This window comes from Hemicordylus capensis, chromosome 2 (genome assembly GCF_027244095.1).
Source record: "Hemicordylus capensis ecotype Gifberg chromosome 2, rHemCap1.1.pri, whole genome shotgun sequence".
Lineage (NCBI taxonomy): Eukaryota > Metazoa > Chordata > Lepidosauria > Squamata > Cordylidae > Hemicordylus > Hemicordylus capensis.
In genome coordinates, this window is record NC_069658.1 from 350,845,808 (window position 1) to 350,873,623 (window position 27,816).

The following is a 27,816-nucleotide window of genomic DNA, read 5'->3' on the forward strand; positions in this document are numbered from 1 at the left end:
CTCCCCCAGCCGTGCGGCTCCCTTCAGTTGTATTAATCCTCTGAAATTGATGTGAGTGTTAAGACCTGGAGCTACCAGAACAGCATGTCTTTCTCTAGAACCATTAAATGACTTGCATCATCCACAATTTACAAAACCTTTAAAAAAATAATTTAGGATGATGTTCTGTTGTGGCACATATGTTGTGTGTGTGTGTGTGTGTGTGTGTGTGTGTGTGTTTACTATGCTTTTTATTACCACTATTCAGCCTCCTTTAAGATATCTTTACTTCCTGAGCTGAGGAAGTAAAGTGAGGGGATACCCATTCTGTGAGGGGATACCCATTTTAAATCTTGTCTCTGGGCCCACTCCAACCTTGCTACGCCCCTGATCATACACCCAAATACAGTACTGTTCAACAAAGCTGGAAATCATATGTTGGTATATAATCAAAGGTATGATGATATAGTGACATTAACTTTTAAACTTGGAAACATGTTCCCTCAAAGAATTTTTGCTTTAAAATAAAATCCCAAGACTAATAATTTTAGCTTCATGCCTCATGAAAAAGGAGTATCAACAAATATTATTAATGCTGAAAATGTCATTGGCCCACGTGATACACAAGGCAATGCTGGCATTCCTGATTGGTCAGCACTGCTGCACACATGAAAGCAAGCCAGCCCCAGTGCTATTGCCCAAGAGCTACTTAGCGCAGTGCTACTTACGTAAGCAGAGCTGCACAAGTGCAGGGGCACTGTTTTAAGTAGTTGCACAACTGCACTCTTGCACAACACTGGGACTGACTTCCACATGCACAGCAGCAATGGCCAATCAGGAACATCAGTATTGTCTTGTGCATGGTGTGGGCCTTTATTCTTAAAGTGATCCACTTACAGCAGCTTGAGTAATTCTTTAGTTACTATGAATGTAAAATGGTTGTGCCATTTTGGTTATGAGCACGGTGAACAATTGAGAGGAGAGCTGGTCTTGTGGTAGCAAGCATGACTTGTCCCCATAGCTAAGTAGGGTCTGCCCTGGTTGCATCTGAATGGGAGACTAGAAGTGTGAGCACTGCAAGATATTCCCCTCAGGGGATGGAGCCGCTCTGGGAAGAGCAGAAGGTTTCAAGTTCCCTCCCTGGCTTCTCCAAGATAGGGCTGAGAGAGGTTCCTACCTGCAACCTTGGAGAAGCCGCTGCCAGTCTGTGAAGACAATACTGAGCTAGATAGACCAATGGTCTGACTCAGTATATGGCAGTTTCCTATGTTCCTATCTACTACTACTACTAGTATGAATATTTATATACCACTTTTCAACAAAGGTCCTCAAAGCAGTTTTCTTAGAAAAACAAACAAACAAATAAGATGGAAAATAAACATGAAGTAGACATCAGCAACAACCACTGGAAGGATGCTGTGCTGGGATTCTATTGGGACAGTTGCACCCCACCACCCCGCTAAATAGAAGAGAATCGCCACTTTAAAACATGCCTCTTTGCTCAGCAGGGTGTGTGTGTGTGGGGGGGGGCGTTAATCTGCATAAACAGCAGATGATGTGATAAAACTGTATTTTGATATAGCACTTCACACTGCAACAATTGGGGGAGCAATCAATTGTTTGAATGCTCCCCCATGAAAAAATAATTTCTGTGCACAGGAACAATATTACAAAGAGAAGACTAGGGTTGTTTCCATGGTAGGGGCCCTCTAGCGCTACTGAGACATTGCTTTTCTGTAGTCAGCTCGAAGTGGAACGAAAACCTTGGTTCCAAATGGAATTAAATATAGTGCTAATTATCCAGCAATTCCCTATGGCCAAGATCTTTCTATAATGTAACACAGAAGTAAGTTCATTCAGAAAAGGTCCCCTACTATTATGGATTTGCTCCTTATGGTATCTGTATCGTATTGCTTACTGTTTAGGTGGCACAATACTAGTGATGAATTATCTCTTAGGTAGATCCTATTCCTCACTGGGAGTGAGTAACTATTGATTTTCACTCATTGTTTATTTTCTGTATGTGTTGCAAAACTGAACTATTGTTGTTTGCAATAGTTATTGCAATAAACAGGAGCTGTTATATGGAGTCCCTCAGGGCTCCATTCTGTCACCAATGCTTTTTAATATCTACATGAAACATGAATAGGTCATCAGGAGGTTTGGTGCTGGGTGTTATCAGTATGCTGATGACACCCAAATCTACTTCTCCTTTTCATCTTCAGGAAATGGCACTCATTCTCTAAATGCCTGCCTACAGGCAGTAATGGGCTGGATGAGGGATAACAAATTGAAGCTGAATCCAAGCAAGACGAAGGTGCTCATTGTAGGGGCTCAGAATCTGAGGGGTGAGTTAGATCTTCCTGTGCTGGATGGGGTTACACTCTACCAGAAGGAGCAGGTGCGCAGCTTAGGAGTACTCCTGGACCCAGGCCTCACCCTGGTATCTCAGGTGGAGGCCATGGCCAGGAGTGATTTCTATTAACTTCGGCTGATTCGACAGCTGCCAGAGAGACCATATGATGCCTGTTTTGAAACAGTTACACTGGCTGCCGATATGTTTCCGGGCAAAATACAAAGTGCTGGTTATTACCTTTAAAGCCCTGAATGGCTTGGGTCCGAGATATCTTAGAGAGCGCCTTCTTTTACATGATCCCCACCGCACGTTAAGGTCATCTCGGGAGGTCCGTCTCCAGTTAGCACCGGTTCGTTTGGTGGCAACTCAGAGTCGGGCCTTCTCTGTAGCTGCTCCTGGGCTGTGGAATGCACTCCCAGCAGAAATTTGTAATCTTAATTCTTTACTGACCTTCAAGAGAGCCCTTAAAACCCATTTGTTTGGCCTGTCCTTTCAGGGTTTTTAATAAGTTTTAATTGTTTTAATGTTAACCTGGTTTTCAGGGTTTTAATTGTTTTGATAGTTTAATTGTTTTTTAAGATGTTTTTAAATTGGTGTTTATATTTGTATTTCTGTTTTAATTGTTTTTAATGATTTCTGTTTTTTAATTGTAAACCTCCCTGAGCCAGCTCGGAAGGGCGGTATAAAAATCGAATGAATTTTAAAAATATATTTTTAAAAGATAAGCAACCAATAATTAAAGCCCCTCTCCACAAGGAGCAGGTACTAATTCAGAGGCAGTTCATTACTAATGTCACCGCTATGCTGAATAGGAAGCAATATGATGTCAGAATTCCAGACCAGAGGCAGAAACTCCAAGGAGGATGCTTCTGATAACCTTGAAATGCCTGAAGAGTTATTTGTCCATTTATAGTGGACAGTCTAGTTTTTGAACTTAATTTTTAGTATTTAGAAAAGCCACAAATCAGGTCTGAAGACAGACAGGAAGACAACACACATAAAAAGCAAAATGCAATACTGAAATGTCAAGGATGTTGTCTGGATTCTCCATAAAGAGTGAGTGAACTAAGGCTAAGGCTACAACCTAAGTGGCTAGTATGGATGTGGCATGGCTAGAAACCACCTCCCTAACATTTAGTTTTCTGCTGAGGGGATTTAAACACAGAGAGTCATAGGATTAACTCACTGAAATGATTCTCACCAGTTTCACTGTGTGATCTGTTTGTAGTCACTTTAAAAAGCAAAGCTGGGTGGGTTTCTCCTGTCTCAGTAATTCCAGCTGACATATTCTTTTAACCGCTGTCCAGTGCAAGGTCCACTGTGTCAAGTGAGCAGGCAGTTTGTTAATTAAAAAAAACCAGCTGGAAGGGAAGTATATGTGTAAGGTGTATCTGAGCCTGCCAGGCTTGTCTTTAACTTCTATATTTTAAAACAAAAGGAACCGTGTTTAGTAACTACAGTTAGGTAGGTCAGCCTAAAGGCCTTAATACATGTTGGATGGAGGAATACTGCACCGTCACCACAGGCAGACACACTGATGCAAACAGTAAGACTGAGATACCATATGAAGCCTGCAATCCTATATGTGCTTACTTGGAAAAAAGCTCCATTGAACTCAGTGGGGCATAGTTTTGAGTAAATATGCATCGAATCAGACTGCTTGTAGACAACACAGGTGCATAATAATACATCTCTCTGAAACCTCTCTGTTTCCTTCTGTGCCACATATTGAAATACAGGTTGGTATCATTTTAGCATTTCTTAACCTTCCTGACTTGACTGGCAAGTAATAGAACTTCGTTTGTGATCCAGATTATATAATGAGTTACTTGAAACAAGTTATTGCTTGCTTTCCCCACATTAAGTCATAGGACAGAGCCTGATACTGTTAAACCTTGGAAGAATGTTTGTGAAGTCAAACAAACTGCACCCGTTTCTGCCAGAGGCCAGGATGACTCATAACAATGTATTACCCCATTCTTGTTTCTATACAGCATAGCAGTGATTATACAGATTAAATTAAAGATCACTGCAACTGTATGTTTGTCCAGAATTCATGACTCTCTAAACATATAACTCTTTGGCATATCTATTTTGCTTTCCAATATAGGGATATTAAAAAATCCCACCCGTTAGGAATGTGAATGAATGAATAGCCACTATGGTTAGAGGGACTTTTAAATGAGCCAAATGCACAGAGTAGGATAAGCATACTCAGATAAAGCTCAGATCTTTATCAGATTTATCAGAGTTCTCAGATAAAGGAAAGAACCTCTTATTGGGATGCTATATATAGAATCTCCAATACATTCAGTCCTCTTAATTCCTTTTACTGACTAAACTTCAATTGATCTCAATGGGATTTGGTTCGATGTAGTAGGACTGGCTTCTTTCCCAACTGAACACCAACTCAGCCTTTTGAAGTCAAGTTGTATTGGCTCTAGATGGAAGTATTTCTTCTGTTTTGCTGATTGTTAAAAAACAACACCACCTACTTGATGTAATTAGCAGATAGTAATTGAATATCCTCCCCTTCCCTTTTAAAGCGATACGGTTAGGATGCATTGTTTCTCCATTTGTTTTTTAACCTGGAGAAAATGTATAGATTGGAATTTGGGAGGGATTGAGGATGGCATGGGTGTACACGTGAATTATGATAGCACAAGGAAACGCCTTAGGTTTTTTCCTTCCAAACAGGTCATAGGATTGGAATTTGGCTTTGATTCAAAGCCTGACTCAGTAAAATGTAGCAGATTCTGATCAACAGTGATTTTTCTGTTTCACAAAGCCTATATTCCTTTCAGCTCAATTTGAGTTAAGTTAAAGCTCTGATTTAATACATTTCTCATGTGACAACATGATATAATAAATTCAACTCTTCAGAGAAGCCTTCATCATCTGTTCCAGTCTTTGATTACAGAAATAAAACACTTTTCCTTTGCAATTGCAAATATATACATTAAGAATGATGTAACTGCACAAGTAACTCTTGCATTCCAAACATATGAAAGATGTTATTCCACCCAAGCTAGTAGTATCAGCCCTACTTTTCTTATGTGGTTCAATTTGTTCAGTCACTTGTTCTTGAGAGAACTCACGTCTCATTTTCATGATAGGTTGCAACCACTTCCTGCTGTGATAGGGTAAGAGGCAAGAAGAGGAGTTTTAAGATACAATGTTCACACAATCACCACCAAACCAGTAAGCCAGGAAACTCTGAGGCTCTTCACACGTGCGTGCAAAACCAGGCTAAAGGAGCCCAGCGCGTATGAATGAACTGCTGGGATCGGCCACAGCAGCAAATCCACCTAAATAGCCACCCATTACAATGAGAAGAAGGGAGCAAGCATTCCCTTCTCCTTGGTTTTTTTTAATCATCTGGCAGCAGCTGCAGCGGCCAAACTGTGGGAAGCCCAAGGTGGGGAGAGGGATCCCCATGATCTTTCTGGGGGTCGGGATGACACATCCCAGCCCCCAGCCCTGCTGCCTGGGTGTGTGGGGAATCGTCTGGGTGCATGGGGAGCGCGGCCAGCAACACTGCATGGATTGTTTGTGGGGAAGGTAGGTCTCACCCTCCTGCCCCACAGCCTGCTCTGGAGCCCCTCTCACTAATCATGAAAAGAGGCTCTCTGGTTCCTCCTGAAGAGTGTGTTCCTGTGGGCATGGCATGTGAAGCTGCTAACCACCAGTTTCTGTGCTAGACATCTCAAAATTCTATGAGATTTGCCTGACTTCCATAATCAAGCCTGGAAGTTGGGTGAAGAATCTTAGTAGAATCTCAATAACCTGGTGTGGGAACTGCAGCTGGCAGCTTCACACGACTTGCTCTCTGGGACTGTCTGCTCACTGGGAACCAGAACTTCCTGGCTTCAGAGCCAGCTCAAGGGGTTTTGGCCAAAATAGTCCCCGGTGCCCCCAAGCCCCGCCCCTGTAACTGATGTCACCAAGCCCTGCCCCCTGGTGATGCCGCTGCCACTCCTGCAGCAGAGCTGTCTGTGCACTATATAGAAATATGATGAATATTTATATACCATATACCGCTTTTCAACAAAAGTTCCCAAAGCGTTTTCTCTTTGGGAACTTTTGTTGAAAAGAGGTATATAAATATTCATCGTACAGAGCGGTGGGGTGGGGTGGGGGAGGTTGGGAGCCACTGGTCAAGCACTGTGCTCCGGAAAAGCCAGGCATTTACCCTCTGCCATTGCTGCTGCTGGGATAGTGCAGCAGCCACCCCAGTCCCTGTTCACCCTCACAAACCTCCTTGTTATGCTGCCTCAATTAGGCTACTGATCCTGCTGTGCTTCATCCAATACATTCTTCCTTCTCTTTCTCTCTCCCCTCTCGCCACAAGCAGACCTCACATGCATTTTCTGGGCTGGCTGCACGGAGTTCCTCTGCTCCCCAATTCGGCAAGATCTCAACAGATCTGGACAGTAAGAGCCGCTTGTTCCCCTACAGGATTGGTCTCTGGGTTAACCCTGGGCACCAGTTGTGCCTTTTGCATGGTATCACTGGTACTTGAGAGCGATGCAAGTGGCTGGTCCTCAATGAGGCTTGGTGGGTCTGAGAGTGGGGCTTCTGGATCCCCAGGTGCCATCTCATTAGAGCTTGCTTGTGCTCAGGCACAATAATCTCTGGTCTTACAAGGCTTTCATGCACAGAGGTTATGTCAGTGAGTCTCTCCATCCCCTTTCCATCTTCCCATTTATAATTATGCTTTCCTGATGCTTGGCAGGAATCGCATTTGAATCTGTGATGTGAACACCCACAAGGAAGTCTTGTTGGGGATTGTTTGAGGTTGGGGCAGCTTCTGGGGCCCGGGTAGCTAATGGGGTGGCTTGCTCAGGATGGGCCCCAGCAGAGATCTGCACCTTGATTGATTGATTGATTGATTGATTAAGTGCTGTCAAGTCGGTGTTGACTCTTAGCGACCACATAGATAGATTATCTCCAGGATGATCTGTCTTCAACTTGGCCTTGAAGGTCTCTCAGTCATAATCGAGTGCACCCACCTTGCTGCTGGTTGTCCTCTTCTTCGCTTTCCCCAGCATTATGGACCTCTTAAGGGAGTTGGGTCTTCACATAATGTGTCCAAAGTATGATAGTTTGAGCCTAGGGGAGTGCATGGAACTGGCTGGCCTGGCTCGGTTTGAGTCTGGCACTTGGGCCCGTTCAGGCCTTCCCCCTCTGGCGCAGTGGCCATTTTGGAGGCTGCTACGCCTGCCATTGGCCTCTGCTTGACCCAGGCCATGCAGAGGCCGATTGCGCAGGCGCGGCGGCCTCCAAAATGGAGGGGGAAGGCCTGAAGGGCCAAAGAGCCAGCTGAATGGGCCAGTTTAGGCTGCAAGGGTGGCCAGTGGGGGGAGGGGGGACCTTCGCAGACCCCCCCGCCGCCTCCAACAACTACCCCAAAAGGGGTAAGTAAATACGTATATATTTATTTATTTATTAAAAGGAAGGAAGGAAGGAAGGAAGGAAGGAAGGAAGGAAGGAAGAGTCCGTGAACCCCCGAACAGTCGTGGGATGTTTGGTCCAGGGTCGGACTGAACGGGGATGGTTCAGTTTGACCTCAAACTGTCAAACCGAACAAGTTCAACATCGAGCCTGTTTGCACATCCCTATTAGAGTCTGGTCATTTGTACCTCGAGTGAAAATTCTGGATTAACTTGTTCTATGATCCATGTGTTTGTTTTCCGGACTGTCCTCAAAAGTCTTCTCCAGCACCAAAGTTCATAAGTGTCAATACTTTTTCTATCTTGCTTCTTCAAAGTCCAATTTTGGCATCCATAGAATGTAACGGGAAAAACCATTGTCCGAACGATTCTAATCTTGCAGGTATCTGATTCTGCACCTTACTGAATTTTAACTGACTCCCTAGTACCCTGACTGAAACCGAACAGAAATCACATTCATCTGTGCATTTATTTACTCCTTTCTTCCTTTCCTGTGCAACCTGGTTCTGGCTCTCAGACAACTTCTAGCAGAATTCTTGCAAAACAATTCAATTTCGATCCCACCCACTGCCAGCCAATTGTGACGAAACGGAGGTGACTCTATGCTTTTCTGGGATCTACCCTAAGTAGAGATATTGCTCTGATCCCAAATCTAGGAGCATGCCGCTCCTTCAAGGTAGGCTGCCACGCCACCAGTTGAAGTCTGATCTAAGCCACTGACCAGACTTAGACACGGCTTCAGCAAGCTAGAACTGTCCAGCTTGGGACTTACAGGCAATAGTGTGAACTTGCCCACTCAGGGTATGTTTGAAAGCAATAATGAGTGTAGCCTGAAAGGATACTGCCCATAGGCTTGGCACTTTGTGTGTGCATACAGAAGCTCTGGGCCTTTAATAGCTGCATGACAAAATAGAACTTCAGTAGCTACAGCTTTACCATCACCAAATCTCTCTGCTGAATAAAGTGACATCTGTTGAATTTCTGCTCTGTCATGTTTTGTTAAAAATACAAAACTTCTGTCAGGCAGAAAGGGGGCAACAATGTTTTCAACCCACTAGCCTCATGCCAAAATACTTGCCTATCCCTGGAGTTCTTCACACAGCAGGTTTTACAGTGCATTTTCTGCAAGGCTTCATTGCGAACTCAAAGCTGTCCCCAAAAACTGATTCAAAAAGTGGATTTTTTGTTTACCCTGGATATATATAAGCCTCTACTTGTATATCTAACAGCCCTGTAGACCCAGGCTGAGACCTCTCCCTTTGTCCAAACTGTTTCCATTCCCACTTTGTTTTCTGCATTCACTAGGCTGAGAAATGTTCATTGCTGAACTCCTTTGAGAGTTTCCCAGAAACTCTCTCTCTCTTCCTGTGAGATCTGAATAGGATTGGACAATACAAACAAAGCTCTCCTTTTACATCACCCACAAGGCATGGTGTTTCCGATTATGCAACATCCCAAAGAACAAGAAGTGCTCAGTTAGTGAACACTACCTCGCATTAAACTTGAAACCACACAGAAAACAGAACCTGTTTGAGAATGTCATTCCTGCCTCAGGGTTACAGTGACGTATCCACCTTTTATTTAGAAAGGTTTTCACAATTCCCTTTCCTCAGTATGACTTCTGCATTCTTGACCTAACCTATTTGTATCTTCTTCTTTTGTTTTACTGTCACCTTTAGCTCCTCAAAGAAAGATGCCATCTGATCTCCTCCTTGCAACCTTTATTTACCATCAAAAGTGGCACAATATTTTGAGGACTGATTTGCTCTTCTCTTTGCCTTACCTGATCTTTGTAATCACAGGGACATTCTTCATACAATTTATTCTACACAATGATAGTCTCTGTGTAGGACAAATCTTTAATCAGTCTTAGAAGCACCCTAACCTCTGTATTGAACCTTCTTCTAGTACAATATTTAGGGCCACGACGGATGTGCCAGAATTCTGTAATAGGTTCTCCTGATTTATTTTCTAGAATTTAAACCCAACTGTGCCTCTCCCCCAAATTGGACCATGGCAGTAATGCAAGGGGAGGAGTGTTTAATACTTTCTCCTTTCACTTGTGCCAGTTCTTGACTAAAAATCAGATACCCTACACTGCTGTTAGCCCTTGTAAGGGGAAAGGAATGGATAGACGTGGATACTGTGTCTGTCTTTGAGGGAGTGATATCACTATGGAAAAGGACATGGGCAGAAAGGATTATAAAGCTGCCTGTAGACCATTATCTTATCTAACCCAGTATTGTTCTCACTGCCTGGCAATGGCTCTCTGGGATCTTTTATTTCCCAGCCTTCCTTGAAGACACTGGAGGTTGAACCTGGGGCATTCCAAAATATATACCGTACGTTGGAGGTATAGCCCCTCTCCAAACATCTGCTCCTCCAATGCCATTGCCCTGATCCAGTGCAGGTCCCCTCTTGATTTCTTTAAAATAAAAATGGAAGCGCCACTCATGGTTCTCCCACACTGCATCTATTTTGGTTCTCATACTACCTGTTTTCAGCAGTGTATTTTGTTGGTGAACCTTCAACACTGGAAGACAGATGTGGCTAAACAGAACCATACACTGGTGGGGGATTAGGTTTACATTATCCTTTGCTAGCTTGGCTATTTCTCTGGTTCGAGAAAAAGAATGACGGGTACATATTAGTCCCTCACTGTCTATATGGACTGTGGAGCTTTCTTGCTTTATGCAGCTACACACACCCCTAAGGACAACAGGCAGACTTGAGCAATGTGATGATCCATCAAGTCAGAATGTAAGGGGCTGTTTAAACCACCCGTTTTTGCTACCTATCTGAGACTGCAAAAACAGCTGTCAAGCAATTACAGGCCACAAAACATGGCTGGTGGGCTGCATTTGGCTCAGAAGCACGGCTGCACAACTTTGACCCTTCTGCAGATGGACTACAACTCCCATCATCCTTTACCATGGCTAGGGATGATGGGAGTTGCAGTTCAAAAACATTTGGAGGGCCAAAGTTGTGCAGCCCCGGCTCAGAGGGTCACAGTGAGCAGCCTTGGCAAAAGGCATTCATAAGTTTCTGTTATTCCTACCCATTTGGTCAAATGATCTCCCACAGCAAATATCACCATCAACAAATATACTGACCCAACCCCTCCTGGTCTGTGCTCCCTTGCTCTTATTGGCTCCGCCCAGATAGGTAACTGGCTCAGAAATTGTGCGATTCTGCTTCCCCTTTCCATAAGGGACAAGCGCTGGCACCACTTTTTAAGCTGGTGTGTTTCAGCACTAGCTTGTTTCCCTGGCCAGTGATCAACTTCTCTTTAGTCCTTGTGCAAAACCCTTCATGCTTATTAATGACCAGAGGTGCTCTTACCCTTGGACTTCGGGGCTGAAGGGCGTCCACACTCCCTGGGGGCCTCAAAATCTTCTTTAGTCTATTCTGGGTGGTGTGGTTTGTGCCTTCAAGAACCTACGTGTTCAAAAATGATGCTTAACTTGCAGCAGGCGGGGGGGCAGGGTTCCAAAAGCCTTTATTATTTATTTATTTATTTATTTATTATTTTACATTTATATCCCGCTCTTCCTCCAAGGAGCCCAGAGCAGTGTACTACATACTTGAGTTTCTCTTTCACAACAACCCTGTGAAGTAGGTCAGGCTGAGAGAGAAGTGACTGGCCCAGAGTCACCCAGCTAGTTTCATGGCTGAATGGGGATTTGAACTCGGGTCTCCCCGGTCCTAGTCCAGCACTCTAACCACTACACCACGCTGGCTTTAGGTCCAGGCTCCAGAATTACCTAGGTGCACCTTTGGAAGGACTCTCTGGATATATGAAGAACTCTTTAACAGAGGGAAATCCAAAGGTTTCCCTCAAGATGAAGGTGAGGGTGGGGTTCCACTGCTCTCTGTGGTAGGTGGAGTTCTGCAGTCTCGTGGGGCTCTTTTCTATGCATAGCCTACAATAGAAAAGTCCTGTCATTGAATATAGACACAGTTTGCTGGATTGCAGTCGCTGTATTTAACACTGTGTGCAACATAATAAAGTTTCCTGGAAAAATACAAGGTGCTGGTTATTACTGATAAAGCCCTAAACAGCTTAGGCCCGGGGTATTTAAGACATCTTCTTAGCTATGAGCCCCATCGCCCATTGAGATCATCTGGGACTTTTACAGAAAGCAGGCTTTACCGTGAGTTACCATTAGGCTTTACTGTAAACTCAAAGTTGTCCCCCAAACCCAACATAATTAGTGGATTTTTTTTACCCCAGATATAAATTGGGCTACCCTCTAACGTGCAGTGAACAGCACAAATTGTGTGTGAACTGCTCCCCGATAACTCGCTGGGATTTTGGGGTAAATCTGGCGGATATATGAAAGCACTCCCTCCATTCTGGAGGAGATGCGAGTTAAAGGGCTTTAAAAGCCCCGTGTGAAAAACAGTAATCTACAGTTGCCACCGGCTGGTCTGGTGGCTACTTAGGGACAGGCCTTCTCCACTGATGCCCCTGGGGCTTTGGAATGCACTCCCTGTTGAAATAAGAGCTTCCCCATTTTTGGCAACTTTTAAAAAGGCACTGAAGTCATATTTGTTCACCCAGGCTTTCGATTAGATTTATGGTTTTAATACTTTTAGTGTTGGGTTTTAAATTATTTTAATGTTAATGATTTTAATATTTAAATGATTTTAATCGTAAACTGCCCAGAGACGCAAGTTTTGGGTGGTATAGAAATATGTCAGATAAATAAATAATAGCCTTGCTCTTCTTGCAACTGCAAAAGATAAGACTGCAAGAATTACACCAAACAGGAAAACGTGCTAAGAAAAAGTATCATGATGCATAATTCTACTACACGGAGTTTTGTCAACAAATTCTATCCTTGCAGGGGGGGGGCATTACATTTTCTCCCTTAGACAATTAAAACATATAGAGCCTGCAGAGCGGAGGTGCTGCTTAACTGTTTATTCCAAAGGCAGTGCTTGGTGCAGCTTTAAGCACCATCAGCAGCAGAAAAACAAGAACACCTGGGTAGGAGTCATAGAAGAACTGGTACCATCTCATCCCTCCTGCCCTGTCTTCTGCCTGGAGCTGCAGAGGAGAAGAGACAGCAGATGAGAGCCACTTTTATATTTGTGGTCCAATGGAAAGAAGCCCACCACCACGATTAAGGTATTTCGGATACCTTGCCTGAAAGTCAGTATAAAAATAATTCAAACAAACAAATAGATTTTTTAAAAAGAAGGATTTCCTTCACAGCACCCTCGGCTGCTACATTACACTAACTCTCTGTATTGTGGCTAGACATTTTTCAGTTGTTCAGTTGTTCAGTTGTTTCAGCAAGCTACAATCTCCTGAAGTTAGCCCCCAATCTGCAGAGGTAATAATCCTGGCCTGCTTTGTAGGATTGTTGTACAGGTTACCAAAATATTATTTATGGAATTCTCTAAGGCTGTATATGCTCAGGGGTAGATGAGCTGTACAGGTAAAGGGTGCCTGCATGACTGCCTTCTTATACTTGTGTAAGTACAAGCAGAATAGGGAGTGAGGTCACAGGTCATTCCAGAACCCCATTTCTAGAATTGAACAGAAACTTTATTTCGGTCATAGACCTGAATATACTCCATTTCTATTAATCCAGAGCTGAGCCTAGACTGTAAATTTCACATGCATTCAACTTGCTTGTACCAAACGGAGAAAGTACATTTACAATCCATTCTATGGCAACCAAACAGTGATATATAAATAATTTCAGGTTGCCACAGCGCACCCTTCTACTCCTCCCTTTTAATAGAGGCTCTGAGCTAGAACATTCTGTTACGTAAGGATGTAAACTATATTCAGATCCACAATAATTATCTAATTCCATCACCACCTATTTATAACACCAAAGGCACCCGGCAATGAAGTTTGGAATCTCATTGTCCAAAGAACAAAAGGAAGCAGAAAACAAATTCTGTGCATCCAAATTGAAGTATGATTCAACAATGGCTTTGAAAAGAGTTTCTGCATTACAATTATAAGTGCTAATAAACAATGTGGTGTTGGTCCACTATATTAACACTGTGTTCTAATAATACAACAAGATCAGAAGCGTGTGCAGATTCTTTAGAATATCAATATGAATGCTCTGATTTTCTACCCCAGATATCACAATACCTGATATTGATATTGTCAAGCATTAACATGAGAATTCATTCAAAGTGTTTCTGTGGTGATGGAGAACTCCAGTCCTCCCTTTCTCCAATAACGTCAAGACAGTGGCAAAAACATGTGCTCACAACTTTTCAGGAGGAAGCCTATGATCTGAGAATCAGCTGGGCTGAAAGGCAATGTTTAGCATTATTTTTGGAGCATTTAGTCATATGTGGGAAGAGACTGTGAATAAAAGTGATCTCAAGGACAAAGTTCTATGTGTTCCCATTCCAAAGTCTGGGTACAATCTTTCCCAATCAATATAAACTATATAATGTCTGCTTGTGAATATAGTCACCAAAGCGAAAAAGAAAACAGCAACAAACTTAATGGTCCAGTGATTACATTTTCTTTCAATTTTGAGCGAAATCTAGGACCTTACTGTTCCTGAACCACCCTGCAATTCTTCTGTTTGGGGGCACTTTACCATTTCGTAGTGACCCCATGTTTGTCACATGCCCCTCTATCTTGAAGCATATCCCATGTGCAGCAAAGCTCTGCCTGCTTTTTAACTGAAGAGGGAGTATGATCAGGTAAGATATTGCAGAGCCAAGTCTGTTTGATCAAAAGGCTGGCTTACATGATGTGCAGCCCTCTGCCAGTGGAAGGAGGACTGTGGGCCTGCCAAGAGCTTTCTGAGCCCTGTGCTGAAGATTGCTTTGTGCAGTGGACTGGGTGCAGAGGGGGAGGGATTCGTGAATGTTGTGTCTCCCTTCCCTCCAAAATCCCTTTACACTTGCATAAATATTTTATTCATTCATTCATTCATTCATTTGATTTATATAATTATAATATATAATTATATATTAGTGAGGGTTGCATAAAAACCACCTCTCCCCCATAGCACCGTTGCACTGTCAATGCACCAGTGCTTTGTTAGTCTGGAAGTTGGCCAGTATATGAATTGGGTTGGGGTCTGTAGGTGCAAAGAGGCTAAGAAACCCTGTACTCACATATGGCAGATTAACTCTACTGTTTGTTTAGGTCCAAGATCCCATGAAATAGTAATAATATAAGCTCCTACATAGTCACAAAGCAGTCTGGTTTTTAAAAAAACAGAATATAAAGAGGGATTGTCCCTCATCATGAGGGATACATTCTGTCCTCTGTTATCTACAGAAAACAGACAGGGTCTGCTGTTTATTCCTTTATTTTTTATTTAACATATTTGTATACTGCCCAAAATGCAAGTCTCCAGGCAGTTTACAACAAAACAATACAAACAACAAATAAAAAGGTTACAACATTATAATAATTTAAAATGTAAAACAATATTAAAACTATTAAAAACCATCAAACTTTTAAAACAGCATCTAATTAAAAGCCTGGGTGAAGAGATGTGTCTTGACTGCCTTTTAAAACTTACTTTATTTCAGCAGGGAGCACATTCCAAAGCCTCGGGGCAGCAACGGAAAAGGCCAGTCCCCAAGCAGCCACCAGAGAAGCTGGTGGCTACTGCAGACGAACCTCTCCTGATGATCTCAGTGGGTGGTGGGCCTCATAGTGAAGAAGAAGTTTGTTTGTTTGTTTGTCTCGGGGTGGTTCATTAAGTTATCTTAAATACCCAGGGCCTAAACTGTTTAGGCCTTGTATTATCAGCAGACAGCATAGATCTTTTAAGATAGGAGTGATATAATCTCTTCAAGATGACCCAGAGACCAACCTGGCCGCCGCTTTCTGGACCAACTGCAGTTTCCGGACCATGTACAAAGTCAGCCCCACATAGAGTGCATTGCCGTGGTCAAATCTGGAGGTGACCAGCAGATGTGCTTCTGTTCTGAGGTCATTTGTCTCAAGAAATGGACACAGCTGGAGTATCAGCCAAAGCTCATAGAAGGCACCTCTGTCCACTGTCTCAACCTGGGACACCAGGGAGAGGTTTGTGTCCAGAAGCACCCCCAGACTGTGTACCTGTTCCTTCTGGATAACTGTGACCCCATCCAGAACAGGCAGAGCAGTGTTACTCTCCACTCTTTGCCCCAAACAGGGCGCTTTCCAGATTACCTACTACAAATGTGGTGAAATGCTTCGGCTTGGCAGGATCGAATTGAAAAAAATCCCCAGAATCTACAATGGGAAAATGTCCCTACAATGGGAAAATATAGCTTTTAGCAATGGACATACAACATTATAACACTAAATCACAGCGATAAAATCTGAAACAAGGCATCCGAAATGTGACCGGCACCCTGCTGAAAGTATAGGGACTGTGGTGTGTGTCACCACACGGGAAGTACAGAAGCACACTTAGATTGGTTGTGAAACTGTTGTAGGGGTTAATCTGGAAAGTGCCCAGGTGGCTGCTGATTGTCATGTTAATTGGATAGTTAATGACATATTAATTACATTTGTATTCTGCCCTTCCTCCAGGGATGCAGGGCAACAGAAGTGCTGACAGAGAACTCTCAGGAGAGGGGTTAAACGTTTACTGAAATAATGAAGATGAGAGATAGGTAATTATGACTGTAGGGGTGGGCATAAAAATAAATTCTGAGGGAATACAAGAAAGCATATAGAACATTAAATTAGTTATTTCCTAGAGGAAAACCTCTCTACAACAAAAACAAAAACAAAAGTGTAGCAGATGACCAAGGCAGCACTCCTATGCACACTTACTTGAGACTAAGATCAATGTTACCCTGTGGGATTTGCTTCTGAGTAAACTTTTATAGATCAGGTTTTTGGGCAGTTAACTGCCATCTGTTCAGGTTATTGGTTTTGAAATCCGTTTTTCTTTTCTCACAAAACTGCTGAAGACATCAGAAATAGAGATGTGGTGATATATCATCCTTTTGTTTATTGTCAGCTAGAGAGAATGATGTGCCATTACAAGGCACTTTGATGTATAGGGCAGGCTTCCAAATCTTACCTTTCCCCCCACTCCAGGAATGTGAGAGGAAAGGGGTTGTGGACTTTTGTTGGTTGAAGGCATACAAGAATTCTACCAAATTCACAGTCTCCCACTCGCTTGCTGTTCTCTATGACCACAAATATTTATAGACCACTTTTCAACAGAAGGTCTCACAGTGGTTTTCAAAGAAAAACAAATAAGACTAGCTTAACCCACACAGAGCATCTGTGTGCTAGTACTTGATTGCTCCCCTCACCCCCTGCCACAGCCCCCCCTCACCTCAGAGATCTCTTCACCCTCACCGGAGCCATTCTCCTGCTCCTGCTCCTCCTCCATCTCGTTGCTTCCATCCCCCTCACCCCTCTTGGTCACTCCCCCATCCCTTTACTTCATCCTCCTCACCCCTCTTGGTCACGGCTGCAGCATTGCTGGTGCCTATTGGCCAAGCTGCGGCCCCCCTATCCCCAGAGACCTCCGCACCCTCACCCAAGCCCCACTCCTGCTCCTCCCCACAGAAGCAGCAGCAGCAGCAGCAGCAACCAAGCCCTTCTTCACTACTGCCATGGCCACTCGTTCCCCTCAGGCCACTTGCCTGCCTGCATCCCTCTGCCAATGGCCTCGGTAACTCCAAACAGCAGCAGTGGTTGACTAGGCCCTTCCTTGCTGCCTCCACTGCCGCCATGGCCACTCGTTCCCTCAGGCCACTGACAGGCTCAGGCCCCTCCCTTGCCATTCCTTCTTTCTCTCTTTCCCTCCCCCCCTCTCTCTCCCCCACTTCCTGAGTTAACAGATCTTGTTCATCTTGTTTCCTCATCTAAGTCACACAATGGCAACCTCCTTCTCCTGAAGGGGCTCTTTCCTCCTTCACGACCCCTCTCTTTGCAGACCTCTGGCCACTATCCTTTTATATATATAGATTACTCTCCTCTACAGTCAATAACATCTTCCGACCAGTAACAGTTGAATTCCAACTGACCCTAACTATCACAGGCTCCTCCTCCCTATCTGCATATGGAATCCCCACTGCCCAATAACCATGATGCCACAGGCTTCTCCCCCTATCTGCATATGGAATCCCCACTGTCCAATCACCATGGTGCCTCTGCTCTCACAGGCTCCTCCTCCGTATCGGCACTGCCCAATCAGGTACTTCTGTTCGCAAACTTTCACAAGAGTTGCCACACATGGGATTAGCCACAGGTACAACTTAGAGAATTATATAGATAGATAGAAGATGCTTCCCTATCCCAAAAGGGCTCACAATCTAAAAAAGAATCACAAAGTAACACCAGCATCAACTATTGAAGAGATGTTGTGCTGGGGTTGGATAGGGCCAGTTGCTTTCCCCATGATAAATAGAAGTGATTAACCACTTTAAAAGGTGCCTTTTTACTCAGGTAGCAGGGAGAGCTGCTAACTGAGTAAAATTAGTTAGCGAACTGCTAACTTTTCACTGCCACTACCACACGAAGGAAGTGAGCCGCACCTGTCAGGCCCACCTATCTATGATCCTACATCGCATGGCTCTGCAACCTGCCACTGAAGCAGAACCTCCACTCTGGCTTCCCCATTGGACAGATGGTCAGTAGGAAGGGGAAGGAGACAGAGGAAGAGACACTGGTGGAGTGGGACTGCCGGCGGCCTGTGTGTGGCTGCTGCGTCAGCCCCGCTGACCCCGCCCCCACACCTGACATCAGATGCGGGTCTAGCCATGCCCCCACACCTGACGTCAGACGTGGGGGTGTGGTCTGGCTCGCGAACGGAGCCTTGAGGCTGCCACTTGAGGCTCCATTCAGGATGGGAGTGTAGTTTAACTGCCAAAGGGGCCGCATGGCCCCTTTGGCAGTTAAACTAAGGCTGACACTGCTTTCGCAGTGCAGCCCAGGAGTGGCTCTTCCCTGCAGGCAAGAGCCGCTCCTAGGCTGGGCTGTGTTCACAGCGCCAGCCTTTTAACTCCTGAAGGGGCCATGCGGCCCCTTCAGGAGCTAATTAGGCTGGTGCTGCGTTCGCAGCATGCAGCCAGGAGCGATTCTTCCCTGCCTTTGCAGGGAAGAGCCGCTCCTGGCTGGCGCTGCGAATGCAGCACCAGCCTTAGTTTTGCTCCCAAAGGGGCCATGCGGCCCCCGCTTGGGAGCTAAACTAGCATCCCTGCATCTGACGTCAGACATTGCGGGGGGCGTCGGGGCTGTGAGACGCAGCCCCTGATTGGTCAGCGGTCCGGGTTATTTGAACCCGTTGGCCCAATAGTGGCTCCGCCCCTGGGAAAAGAAGCTGCTCATGAGAGCAAAGTGTTCTGAGCAACCAAATGTTCCAGCCAGTGTTCCCTCTAACAGGGATGCCTAGATGGTTTGGACTACAACTCCCAGAATCCTCAAAAAAAGCCATTATTGCTGGGGATTCTGGGAGTCGTAGTCAACAACATCTGGGAATCCCTTTTAGAGGGAACATTGGTTCCAGCTGCTTCCCAAAACTCCAGACACCACAACACATGCAAAAAATTTGTTTGTTCCCCAAAATAGGCTCTATTCCTTCTAATGCAAAGAAGAAAAAAACCAAAATCATTTAGTCCCCAAAATAGTTGCACATCCTCTATATAAGTGTAGCGGAGTGTAACAGAGCAGAAACAGAGACTTGTTAAATTTATTTAAGGTTTATTACTTAACAATTAAGTAAAGTGTGCCTTCGAGTTGGTGTTGACTCCTGGCACCCACAGAGCCCTGTGGTTATCTTTGGTAGAATACAGGAGGGGTTTACCATTGCCATCTCCTGCGCAGTATGAGATGATGCCTTTCAACATATTTGCTAGATCTCTGCTGCCCGATATAGGTGTTTGGGAAACATACCAGTGGGGATTCGAACCGTCACCCTCTGGCTTGCTAGTCAAGTTATTTCCCTGCTGTACCACCCAGCGGTAGACTTAACTATTACCAAATCATAAACAACAGTCCTACTCTGAGTGAAAGATCATCCTAACAGAAAAATAACAGTCTCAAGCATCCAGTAAGAAATACAAACTGACCAATCAGTCTACAGAACTGATGATTGGCACAAATATTCTAAACACTGCCCCAAGCCCATAGACAGATATACTTACAATACATCAGTGGTAAGAACCAAGACAATGTATATACACACAAAACCGAACAAAAAGTCCCCAGTTGGCAGCCCTAGGGCACAAGACCAGTATTAACCTTAACATTTAAAGCCCTACATGGTATGGGCCCTCCATACCTCCAAGATCGCCTTGTTTGATATGTCCCTCGCCGGATTCTGAGATCAGCCACAAGTAATGACTTGGTGATCTCGGGCCCTAGGGATATGAAACTACAATCAATGAGAGCCAGAACCTTCTCAGTGGTGGCCCCAACTCTATGGAACGGTCTCCCGGATAATATCAGAGCTCTCCATGATCTGTTGGCCTTTCATAAGGCATGTAATACTGAAATGTTCCACCGAGTGTTCGGTTGCTGAGATAGCTGGTCGTAGAGTGATCTTGTAATCCATGGTTATTATGTCATGTGGAATGAGTATTGTATGGGGTTGTGGTTTATGAGGCTATGTAAGATATATTTTTATGAAATTGTGTTGCTGTGTATGTTATTGCTTGTAAGCCGCCCTGAGTCCTATGGGAGTAGGGTGACATATAAATCTAACTAACTAACTAACTAAACAAATAAATAAATAAGTGTTGTTTATTTTTGCATAACTCTCTTAAAACAAAGATTCTCAGGCAACTTACTGACGGTTAGCACCAAGCTGCCAATATTTAGTGAAACAATTCAGCTGGGTGAAACTTGGCAGAAGCTGCACTATATTCATTCATTCATTTATTTATGTGACATATTTGTATACTACCCAAAATTTGAGTTTCTGGGAGGATGGATGGATGACCTGAAAGAATGGCTAGAAATTGACAAAGAAGGTATCAACCACGATTCTAGGGACCATGATCTATGGTTTTTGCTGGCCACCAACCCCCAATCGGAAAAGGCACATGAAGAGAGAGATGATTATTATCTCATCAGATGACTAAATGCAAATTAAATCTATCTAATCTCTCTACATAGGCTGAAGTGAAAAAGCTGTCTTGTGGATTCTTGTAAGGGGTGAAAGTGAGGTAAAGCATGATAAAAACCATAAGAAAATAAAGTTGCTAGACTACAGCAAAGTGCCATTGAATTCATCTCCCATGTACTTTAATACTGTTCTTATTACTGTGATATATGCATTAAATTTATTTTCCCTATTATTGTAAATAATATTTGCAATACAATATTGTTGTATTGCAAAATCAAATTAATATAATCAGTAACATCTTCTCAGGGTTATATAAATAATTTTTTTTTACATAACTACAACTTATGTACAAAATAAGCACAACATATAGAGCATCTTCATTGGCTAAGGAATAATTTGGTTTCCTATCTGCAAGTTACTGAGCTCTTTAATAAGCTCTTTTAATAATTTTTAATTGAATTAATTGTAACCTCGCATGCAGCATGATTTGCCTAACGGTCACTAATCCCCCTCCCCAATTGATTAGGGAGAATATCTATCTACATATTTCTCTAAGGCATATCCATGGCTAATCCCATGTGTGGCAGTTCTCGCGAGAGTTCACAAACAGCTGCCGGATTGCGACAGAGACAGGGGAGAGAATGGTGTTGGCAGCCGGCTGGCAGGCAAAGAAAACAGTGGCAAATGGTAGTGGCCAGCTGGCTGGCCGGCTAAAGAAAATGGCGGTGAGGGGCGGGCAGGCAGGAAGAAGGCTGCGGGGGGGGGCAGGCAGGGAAAAAGATGGCGGGCGGGCAGGTGAGTGAGTGGGGAAGAAGACGATGATGATGAAGAAGAAGGTGGGGGCAGGCAGGCAAAAAAGTAGTGGCAGGGGTGGGAGGAGAAAGTGGCGGCAGCAAACTAGAGGCGCAGATGATCTGTGCCCGGCCCAGCTAGTTTTCATTAGTTTCCTTACCAAAAGCCTCCCTATTTTTCTTTCAAAGTTCTGAGCTATGTACATCAGAAATGTGTACTATGCTGGAATGTAGAAATTCTAGTTTTGGTGGAGTCTTTGAGATTGTACAAGCAAGAAGATTGACTTTAAGTGTTGTCATTTTTCCTTGGTCTATTTGGATTGCAGTGCTTCAAACCTTAGCAAGAATATTTCCAGACAGCAGGGTTACTGCGAGGCTTTAGGGTGAGTTGGAATGTGCCCCAAAAAACTGATGCAAAAAGGAGATTTTTTTACCCCAGGTATAAATTGGGCTATGCTCTAACGTGCAATGAAAAACGCGAATTGTGTCTGGAGTGCTCCTTGATAGCTTGCAGGGACTTTGGAATAAATCTGGCTGATATGTAAACGCACACCTTCCCTTCCAGAGAAGAATGAGCTAAAAGCCCTGTCTGGAAATGCTCCTGGATACTGTTGTTACTGGAAACACTTTGAAGGTGCCAAACCTGAATTCAGGTTGCTACTATTCAGGTTGCTACCATTCATTTCTTGCAACCTCTAATCTTTTGTCTGCTCAGAGAGGAGATCTGGTCTTGTGGTAGAAAGCATGACTTGTCCCCTTAGCTAAGCAGGGTCTGCCCTGGTTGCATATGAATGGGAGACTTGATGTGTGAGCACTGCAAGATATTCACCTCAGGGGATGAAGCCGCTCTGGGATGAGCAGAAGGTTTCAAGTTCCCTCCCTGGCTTCTCCATGATAGGGCTGAGAGAGATTCCTGCCTGCAACCTTGGAGAAGCTGTGCCAGTCTGTGTAGACAATACTGAGTGAGATGGACCTATGGTCTGACTCAGTATATGGCAGCTTCCTATGTCTCTCAGGTCTCGGGAGGTAGTTCCAACTCCCCACTGAATCTAACCATGCTCTTCTGTAATGCCAGGTCGGTTCAAAATAGGATCAAAATCATTCATGATTTGATCATGGATGAAGGAGCCAACCTGGCTTGTATAACTGAAACCTGGTTGGGGTCACTGTTCCCTCTAACAGGGATTTCCGGATGTTGTTCACTACAACTCCCAGCATTCCCAGCTGCAATGGCCTTTGGCTGGGGATTATGGGAGTTGTAGTCAACAACGTCTGGGAATCCCTGTTATAGGGAACACTGGTTGGGCTTGGCTAGTGGTTCTGTGTGGGCCCAACCTCACCCCCCAGGCCACTCTGTTGCTGAGCAGGTTAGAGAAATTGGGCAGGGTGGTGGTGGTGGAGTGGCGGCTGTGGTCCCTAACCAGGATCCCTGTGAGAAAATTGACATATATTGAGTGTGTGTACCTTTGGTTAGGGACTTGGGATAGATTGGGGATTCTCTTGGTGTACCATTTACCCCGCTGCCTATCAGACTAACTGAGCTGTCAGAGCAGGTTGCTGAGTTGGTGTTGGAGTCGCCCAGGCTTTTGGTGCTTGGTGATTTCAATGTCCACTTTGGGACTGGTTTGTCTGGTGCTGCTCAGGAGTTCATAGCAGCTAGGACAACTATGGGCCTATCCTGGAACCTACACGTTGCTTGTGATACACTGGATTTGGTCTTTTGCTTTCATCAGGGGGGTGTTCTGTGGCTGGGATCTCCTGTAGTTTCCCCATCGTCATGGATGGACCACTTCCTGCTAAGGTTGGTCTCATGTCTGACCCCTGCAGGGGTGGTGGACTTATTAGAATCATCTGCCCGAGAAGGCTATTGGATCCAGTAAGATTCTAAAGGGCCTTGGAGGGTTTGGAGTTGGTTCTGCCGGTGATTCTGTCAGGATTCCTGGATCAGAGAACTTACCAGGGCAGTAGACATGATCACTCCTAAGTGTCCACTCCAAACTGCTTCAGTCAGCACCATGGTATACATAAGAGATACAGGAATTGAAGCAGGAAGGTAGATGACTGGAGCTCAAATGGAGGAGGACTAATGTTGAATTCGATAAGAAACATCATAAAGCCCAGTTGAAGGCCTATGCTGTGGCAATACATGCAGCTAGGAAGTGATTTTATTCTGCGCATATTGCATCTGCAAGTTCTCTTCCAGTGTGTATTGTGTCTACAAGTGCTCATCCAGCTGCTTCTATTTCAAATCTGCTTCTGGAAACAATGTCTCAGATAAAATATCTTGCATTCAGGTTGATCTGGTCTCCTGTATTTTTGCAGGGCCAGTTAGGGAGGTGTCCAGCAATTCCTCTTGCAATATTAGATTGGATCAATTTCAGTTTGTGACTCCTGAAGATATGGAGAAGCTGCTTGGAGCGGTATTATTGATTGATTGATTGTTGCATTTATATACCGCCTTTCGTTAAAAGACAACCCCAAGGCGGTTTACAAAAGTTAAAACATACAATAAAAGACAATAAAAATATTAAGCTAAATATATATATAAAAACAGACCAAATTTAAAATCTATAAAATACTAGCATAAAAACAATACAACAGGTAAAAACACACAGAAGCAGCAGTAAAAATGATTATATAAAAGCCTGGATAAAAAGCCAAGTTTTAACAAGCTTTCTAAAAGCCGTGATGGAGTCCGAGGAGTGAATGGCCACTGGGAGAGCATTCCAGAGTCTGGGGGCAGCAACAGAGAAGGCCCTGTCCCGAGTGCATGACAGCCGGGCCTCTCTCATTGTCGGCACCCGGAGCAGGGCCCCCTCAGATGTCCTCGTCAAGCGGGCAGCAACCCTTGGGAGCAGGCGGTCCCTCAAATACCCCGGGCCCAAACCATTAAGGGCTTTAAAGGTCAAAACCAGCACCTTGAATTGGACCCGGAAATGAACCGGCAGCCAGTGCAACTCTTTCAGAATGGGCATGATGTGCTCCCAATGGGCAGCTCTGGATAAAACCCTAGCTGCCGCGTTTTGCACTAGCTGCAGTTTCCGGATATTCTTCAAGGGCAGCCCCACGTAGAGTACTTTACAGTAATCCAGTATGGCCTGGACAAGCTGCTTGGAGCGGTTCTTTGGATCCTTGCCCAACATGGCTGATTTCATCTTGCAAGGAGGTTATTGGAGCTGGTTGATATCATTAATACCTCACTGAGGGAGAGCAGAATGCCATCTTGTTTGAAGGAGGCTGTGGTTAGACCCCCTTCTTAAGAAGCCCACTCTGGATCCCCTTGTGATGGATAATTGGTTAGGGAAGGTGAATGAGAGGGTGGTGGTTGGCCAGCTACAAGTGTTCTTGGAGGAAACTGATTATCAAGATAAATTTCAAGCTGGTTTTAAGGTTGGCTGTGGGTTTAAGACGGCCTTGGTTAGCCTGATAGATTATCTTTGCCAGGGCACTGACAGAAGGAATGTGACTCTGCTGGTTATTTTGGATCTCTCAATGACTTTTGATACCATCTTCCATGGTATGCTTCTGGGTCGCCAGAGGGAGTTGGGGATACGAGGCACTGTTTTACAGTGGTTCCCCTCATATGTCTCAGGTAGATTTCAGATGGTGGTGCTTGGTGACAGTTGTTCTTCAAAATGGGAGCTGCTATATGCTATATGAAACTGCTGGGTGAGGTCAACAGAGGATTTGGTGCTGGGTGTTATCAATATGCTGACACCTAAATCTATTGCACCAAAAAGGTGCAAAGAGGCACCTTTTAAAAGTGGCAATTATCTTAATTTAGCAGCAGGGAGACTAGAGCAACTGGCCCTATCCATCCTCAGCACAACATCCCTCCAGTGGCTGTTGCTGGTGTCTATCTTATGTTTCTTTTTTAGATTGGGAGGCCCTTGGGGGACAGGGAGCCATTTTATTTGTTTATATCTATATTGATATCTATTTTCCCTTCTAAAGAAAGGTATATATTTAAAATTTAAATGTACAGATGGCTCTCAGTCATGGGCCTTCGCATGATTGCTTATTGTTATAGTTAAATGTTTGTTGTCTTGTGTTGCTCAAGGCAATTTTTGTTGTCTTGCGTTGCTCTTTAGGTAGGAGAGGCAGGATATTATTTTAAAGTAAAATCAAATAAAAACAAAAAGGCACAGCATAACTGAAGGGGGGATGAGTAAGGCAGATGATTCAATCTGCATTCAATTTGCTGATGAGTACATCTGTCAAGAGCATGTGAATGTGGGAGAGGGACAGGCACTCTGAGGAAGGGGTTAATGCAGCAAGTCCTCTTTTTAAAGTACATCTGAACAAACCCACTAAGAAATACATATCTGCATACAAGAATATTGTGTTCTCTCTTACTTATGTCTTAATTCTCTGAATTTTTGGATCCTGCCCATTAGCACAAGCCACAGGTTCTAGTGCAAGTTTAAACACAAAGAGAGATCACACCTCTACATAAAACAAATGTTGGCGAGCAATATCCATTGATTATTATACTAGTTTGTTGATTATTACACAAGGTGTTTTATTCCTAGACTGTAGGAATAACTGTATTCCTACAGTTAAGGGAGTATTTCAGTATATTCAAGAATGTACAAGCACCGTAAAAGGGCATACTACTACTGTGCAGCAGCCACAGGCCCCTCTATCGAAGAATCAGGGGGTTTGGTCTCCCTTGCTTCTTTGTTGCTTCACTGCCACATTGTGGTGGCCTCTGTTCTACCATTCCATCCAACAGAAGCAGAGGGCAGGAACATTTCCAGACCACAGGCTTTACTGTGGGTTTACTGAGGCGGCTTTACTATGAGTTAACGTTTGCCCCCCAAAAACCAATGCAAAAAGTGGATTTTTTAAAACCCCAGACATAAATACGCTATACGCTAGTGCCCAATGAAAAATCCATATAATGTCTGGAATGCGCCGGCCAATATGTGAATGTACACCATCCATTCCGGAGGAGAAGTGAGCCAAAAATCCCACCTGGAAATGCTCCTGGTGGCAGGTGCCACCACCAACCAGCTGCTATTTGTCCAGCAGCAGCAGCTGTGACCCAGACGGCAGGGTGAAGGGTGGCTGTTGCTCCTAGCCACCACTGATCACTTGTTGTTTACCTAGGCAAGCAAGATGGCAGTGAAAAGGCCATGGCAAGCCTACCCTATCCACCTGGATGGTGGTTGCTCCTAGCTGCCAGTGCCACCCCATTTGCTTATCCATTCTGTCAGCCTAATCTACATTACAGGGTCGTTGTATGGGAAAAGTAGAGGGGGGCGCCATAGATGCCACCTTTGGAGAAGGGTGGGATTAAAATATAACAAACTACAAGCAGCCCTTGCCTCTTGCCCTCAGTCTAGTGCTAGGGAGGAACTGCCGGGCTGCGGCTGATCCGACCAAATGGCATTTTGCCAAGGACCCACAAAGTCGGAGCCAGCCCTCGACAGGGGTCATAATAAGAAGTCTGGGTTTCTATTTCTAAGTTTAGTAAATTAGTTTTTGTTTAGCTCTGCTTAAAAGGATCTAGGGAGAAGGAAAAAAAGCAAACGCTCCCTCTCCAGGAAGCTCCCCTGCTGACTACAGTCCTCCACGCTTAAAATAACCACACACGGTCTTACAGGGTGGATTATCTCGAGAAAGGCGGCTATCCAGCCGTGCGCATGCCCACAACACCACGTGTGCCGGCTTTCTCGCGGCGGTTCCACCCTCTTGCTGTAACCCGTAAGGAGGCCCCTGACGCATGCGCACGCGCTCTTTGTCAGGCGTGCTGGAGCAGGCGCAAAGTCCCCTGTGCCGTTCTGAGGAGGGTGGGAACCGAGTGTGGGTGACGTCAAGGCGCGGCAGCCATTACACGGAGCGGGCAGAACGAGAGGGCGCCAGAGCCGCCGCTAATCCGAATCTCGCGGCTGAAGGGACCGATCCCGCCACCTCCTTCCGGCAATCGGCGGCCTCCTGAGTCCGATCTCTGTGAGGGGAAGGAAAGCGGACGGGGGTGGGCCCGGGGCAGCGCGCAGAGGCGGGCGGGCGGGCGAGCGAGAGCGGCTGCGGCTGGGTGAGCAACGAAGAGGATGGAGGAGAAGGTCTTCACCAAGGAGCTCGACCAGTGGGTGGAGCAGCTGAACGAGTGCAAGCAGCTCTCCGAGGGGCAGGTGAAGAGCCTCTGCGAGAAGGTGGGTACTAGCGAGTGGCGGAAAGCCGGGCGGGTGGAGGTGGCGGCAGGAACC

General features: G+C 44.8%; 1 protein-coding gene across 3 annotated transcripts in view; it reads left to right on the forward strand.

Moving 5' to 3' along the window:
- The window catches only part of LOC128344516 (serine/threonine-protein phosphatase 2A catalytic subunit alpha isoform), a 117,492-nt gene that overhangs the window by 72,287 nt on the left and 17,389 nt on the right, over nt 1-27,816 (forward strand). The window contains exon 1 of one of the 3 annotated variants that reach the window (XM_053294765.1): nt 27,380-27,762. The exons of 1 other annotated variant lie outside the window; for it this stretch is intronic. Coding sequence is in view for 1 of the 2 variants with exons in the window: in XM_053294764.1 (XP_053150739.1) it covers nt 27,661-27,762 (102 nt within the window). In the remaining variant the exon portion in view is untranslated. Of the gene's footprint in view, nt 1-27,379; nt 27,763-27,816 lie in introns of those variants that run through there. One more of the 3 variants, XM_053294764.1, reaches the window with a different exon arrangement.